General features: G+C 45.2%; 1 protein-coding gene across 1 annotated transcript; it reads left to right on the top strand.

Annotated features, from left to right (window-relative positions):
• The first annotated feature begins 1,308 nt into the window (after positions 1-1,308).
• On the top strand, positions 1,309-1,989 carry ATP6V1E2 (ATPase H+ transporting V1 subunit E2). Its single transcript, XM_007944394.1, has one exon. The coding sequence runs from the start codon at positions 1,309-1,311 to the stop codon at positions 1,987-1,989; it is 681 nt and encodes a 226-aa protein (XP_007942585.1).
• Positions 1,990-5,147: the final 3,158 nt, after the last annotated feature.

Here is a 5,147-nt window from a genome sequence, read left to right as displayed (position 1 = left end):
AGCCAGGACGAGTATGCCAAGGAAATCCCTCCTGGCCTCCTGTTGGCAGACTTGGCCAGCCTTCCTAGTGACAGCCTGGCTCTCTGGATTCAAATCAGCTTGGTCAGACTGCAAGGGTCGTCTATAGAAAGAAGTACACGACAGTGCCAAGTTCCAATGTGTGTTCCAAATTCCATGTTCCGTATGCAGACTCTCAGTGCCAGAGTGGAGGCAGGCCCTTGGCAGGGACTCGTGAGGGTTTGTCTGGTAAAATTTTCCTCTACACGTACCTAACTTGGGTCTTCTTAGATCTCACATTCTCTCTGCTCCCAGTAATAGCTCCCAAAGCTAGGGACCAGCAGGGTTACCTAGCAGTCTTTTTAATATATGGATTCCTGAATTCTACTGGCAGAGATTCTGATCCAGGAGGTCTGGGAGCTGACCTGGAAATCTGTATTTCTTAAAGGTTCCCAAGTGATTCAAATGTACATCCAAGTTTGGAAACTGCTGCCCAATGAAAAGACTACTTGCAGCCCTCCCATCTCCCAATTCTCTCCAAGGCGCCATTTGCCTACCAGTACTCTGTGTCTTGGGAGCTCTAGTGGTATAGTGCCTAAGGTATTTGACTGCTAACCAGAAGGCTGGCAGTTCAAACCCACCAGCCACTCCTTGGAAGGAAGGTTGGGCAATCTACTTCCATACTGATACTGCCTCGGAAACCCAAGGACAGGTCACTATGAGTCGGATCTGACTCGACGGCAGTGAGTTTGGTTTTTGGTTTTTTTACTCTGTCCTTTGCAGATTCTTGAAAACCTCCACCTCCAGGCAGCCTTTCTGGAGTGAATCCTGTCTGATAGTGAATTTCTTAGGACTCTCTGCAATCATTCCCCTCCCTGAAATATGTCTATGCATTCCATTGCTCCATTAACTTGACATCTCCTTTCCCTTGCCTTGATATCTGAGTCTCAGGCCATCACTGACTAGACAGCCTCCCAAAATGGTCTGCCCTAACTGCCTCATGAATATTTGAGGACAAAAAGGCAATGTGTGCAGCAGGGATGAAACACTAGTGACCTAGGATCATGCCTCTGTTGTGCCAGGGTGTGACCTGGACAACTTGCCTTCCTTCTTTGCACCTCAGTTTTCTCATTTGTGTAAGGGGTGGATAGATGATGTTTTGACCCTTCCCCTCAGGCTCTGACACTCTCCCACTTCTCCTTGTGCACTCCACAGCTGAGGAAGTAGAACTCCAAGGACACTCCCAAAACTTTGCCCTCAATCACAGAGGGTCGGCCAGCTCTTCTTCCTCCTGCCATCCCAAGAGCAGCCATGGCCCTGAGTGATGTTGATGTGCAGAAGCAGATTAAGCACATGATGGCTTTCATTGAGCAGGAAGCCAATGAGAAGGCGGAAGAAATAGATGCCAAAGCTGAGGAAGAATTCAACATTGAGAAAGGACGTCTTGTGCAGACCCAAAGACTAAAGATTATGGAGTATTACGAGAAGAAGGAGAAGCAGATAGAACAGCAGAAGAAAATCCAGATGTCCACAGTGAGAAATCAGGCAAGGCTGAAAGTCCTGAAAACCCGTGACGACCTCATCTCGGACTTGCTGACTGAAGCCAAGCAGAGACTGAGCAGGATTACTGCGGATGCAGACATCTACCAGGAGCTGTTGCACAAACTTGTGCTCCAGAGTCTGTTCCGACTGCTGGAGCCCCAGGTGCTAGTGCGCTGCAGGCCACAGGACGTCCTTCTGCTAGAGACTGCCGTGCAAAGAGCCATACCTGATTACGTGATGGTTTCCCAAAAAGGTGTGGAGGTCCACGTTGATCAAGAGGTGTACCTGCCTGCAAACTCAGCTGGTGGCTTGGAGGCCTACAGTGGCAATCAGAAAATCAAGGTTTCCAACACCCTGGACAGTCGACTTGATCTCTTGGCCCAGCAAATGATGCCGGAAATACGAAGGGCCTTGTTTGGGGCTAATGCCAACAGGAAGTTTTTTATGTAAGCCCCTGAGAAGTGGAGCTCACACAGAAGTGCTAAACCATCAAAGTATAAGTTATTTGGGTAAAGGAAACTTGTAATGTGTACCACCTCTTTGCTGTTCTGATATTGTTCTATCTTCCTTTATGGAATGTCCTTTGCGTATCAAACAGAATTATAAAGTGTTAATTTTGGAATAAAGCCTGGATTAATGATCAGAAACCTAATTCCAGCTTCTGGTCAGCTTTGCAGTCTGGGATGAAGGAAGCAAAGATGTCTGCTTTTAGTTCAGCCTTGGGGTGAGGTGTGAATGATGTTCTTGGCTGTGGGTCTGAGTGTTTTAAGTTTCTTTAACATGCATCTGAAGTGTTCTTTATCTTTTGTTTCAGTGGTAATATCTGTACTTATGCTATTTCATGAGGTTTAGTTCTTCCTCCTGCGTACAAGGCCAACTTCATGGGCATAGAACTCCTTCATTAGAAGGGCCTGGCGCTCTGTGGTCATTATCTTGAAATTCTTCATTCTCTCTTTGAATGTGTGCTCTGTAGGTGAAGCTTGATGGGACACTGGAGCATGGGCAGAAGCTTGAAATTTCACCTCAGGCCCGGCCCAACTTCCCTGCTCCCCATCTCCCAGGAATGTGTTCTCAGCTGCCCACATCCCTGTCCCTTGACTCCCAGGGCCAGCTGCTCCCCACCTTACCTTCTGCCCCTGGTGATATAGGGAGGATCAGGGTCTGGTCCTCATGCTCTTTGTTTCAAGGCCAGGCATGATGGTGCTTTTCCTGCCCCACCCTGGCAGTGTCATGGTACAGTTAGTGGGAGACTGGGTGAGGGAGAGATTTTCCTCTACCAGGTGCTGAGTACATCCTAGTGTGAAGGCTTAACCATGCTGAGGGAGGGGATCTCCTGACTGTTATGTGTTGGAGCAGCAGGCCCACTAGAAGGGTAGGTGCCTGCCTCAACTTCCCTAAGCACAGGTCTGGGGGCTGGTGGGAAGGGGAGCCCAGCCATTGTCAGGCCCAAACTTACTCCACTCAATTCTTGGAGTAGAGCCCTCTGTTGCCTGTGAGGGTTGGCATTTGCCCTGCAAAGTATCCCCATGCCTGAAGGAGCTTTCCTTGGACCACTCAATGCCCGTGGGGACTTGTGTTCATCAATTCTGGTCAGCTTGAGGCACTCTCTGAGAAAAAGGATAAAATAACAAAGTGTGTAATTTCAATGATTCTGTATACAGGCATTGTGCAATATAAAGATGAGTAAAATTTGTGCTAAAAATTAAAACGTTTTCTTAACTTAAAAAACAAAACAAAACACCAAACTCACTGTCATCAAGTCGGTTCTGACTCATAGCAACCCCCATTGGGTTTCTGAGGCGGTAAGTAGATTGCCCCATCTTCGCCAAACTTTGGTTAACAAACCAGAGCTCCTACATTAAATGGGAAATAAACACAAGTTGAGAGAGTGACTGTGGAAGAAAGGAAAAAGCTTTATGTTTTAGTACATTTAGCTGCACTATTTTTCCTGCTTTTTAAACAAGAGGCCCCACATTTTGTAGCCAGTTCTGCATGTGTATGTGTGATTTAAAGCCTAATCTGTGTCTGAATTTTTTTTTTAAATCAAAATAAAAATTTTGTAGAAAAAACACAAGCAACTCTGCCAAGGACAAAGATTGGACTGTGTGGTTTCAGAAACCCCAGGGAGCTCAAACACTAAGTAGGGGACAGACTATTTATTAGTAAGCAGGATATCTTTCAGAACCTAAGAGCAAGAATCTATCTTGGTCTTAGGCAACGGCTTGAATTGGGAATCAGCTGTCTGAAATCCTCTATATGTTCTTTTCATTTTCTTTCTTTAAGGAGTGGCTTTCTCTACTGTCCATTTTAAATGGTTTCATGTTCCACAATTCCAAAGCTTACATGTGGTCATTCCAGAAACAAACTTTCCTAATAGAGAAATCATTTGGCACACTCAGGTCAGATGTCCACCCATGGTCCAGTTGGTGTCTGGGTTTCCAGAGGAAGTTGGTGTCAATTTCCAGAGAAAGTTTTGTTGGCTCGACAGTCTCCGCAAAGGGTGTCTTCTATGTGGACCATTTTGAGTTATGAATTAAGCTATCCAACAAACATTTTCTGGATGCCAACAACTGCTGGTTGCTGGGCTCAAAGATTATGATCCGGTCCTCTTTAAATTGGTCATAGACATGTAAACAAGTCATCTTGATGCAACATGGTAAGTGTTATTATAGTTTTGTGCAAAAGATACTGTGGGAACACGGTGACATGAAGAGGGGGTCACAGAGGCTTTCAGGGGTGGTGACAATTGAGTTGGGAAAAGCATTCCAGGCAAAGGGGAAAACATGTGGGAAAGGCCCAGGAGGTGTGAAAAAGCAACGTCTATTAGAGTAACTGTGTAACATTCAGTGTGATGGAGTATGAGGTAGGTATGAGGGGAAGTGACCATGAATGAGGCTAGAAAGATGGGTGGAGCCTGATTATATGGTGCTGTGTGTCCTGCTCAGGAGTTTAGACATAATCTGGTAAGTGGGTGATGAAGAATCATTGAGGGACTTTAAATAAGGGTGATGTGACAAGAGCTGGATTTCACAAGATAATTCTAGTTTCATTGTATGTGGAGGACATATTAGCGAGGGAAAAGAGTAGAGCCAGGAGAACTATTGGGAGGCTATTTATCAACACAAGATGATAAAGAACTTTTTCAAAAAATTTATTTACTTTGTTGTTATTGTTGAAAATATATACAGAACACATACGCCAATTCAACAATTTCTACATACACAATTCAGTGATATTGATTACATTCTTTGAGTTGAGTAACCATCCTCACCCTTCTTTTCTGAGTTGCTCCTCCCCCATTAACATAAGTTCACTGCCTCCTAAGGTTTTTTTAATAGTGATTTGGGTGAAAATTTACAGAGCAAATTCACTTTCCATACAGCACTTCACATACACTTTGTCTCATAACATTGACTACAATTTACCACAATGTAGCAGCTCCCCTCCCACTTCCTCCCGATAGTGACTTCTTCTCTGTGTCCATCCCTCCATGCACTCCTGCCCCCTGAGCTGCATAAAGAGCCCTTCTTTCTCCCATGGTTGTTCTCTCCAAGGAGTGTATCTACCTAGTGTAAATGTTCACCTCATATGCCTGTCTTTTGTTTGTC

This window comes from Orycteropus afer, unplaced genomic scaffold (genome assembly GCF_000298275.1).
Source record: "Orycteropus afer afer isolate SDZICR_OR568_19922 unplaced genomic scaffold, OryAfe1.0 scaffold00124, whole genome shotgun sequence".
Lineage (NCBI taxonomy): Eukaryota > Metazoa > Chordata > Mammalia > Tubulidentata > Orycteropodidae > Orycteropus > Orycteropus afer.
This window is presented reverse-complemented; position numbering and strand designations above follow the sequence as displayed.

What these genes read in the sequence shown, in the direction of transcription:
- ATP6V1E2 (XM_007944394.1), top strand. Translation starts at nt 1,309, where the DNA reads ATGGCCCTGAGTGATGTTGATGTGCAGAAGCAGATTAAGCACATGATG.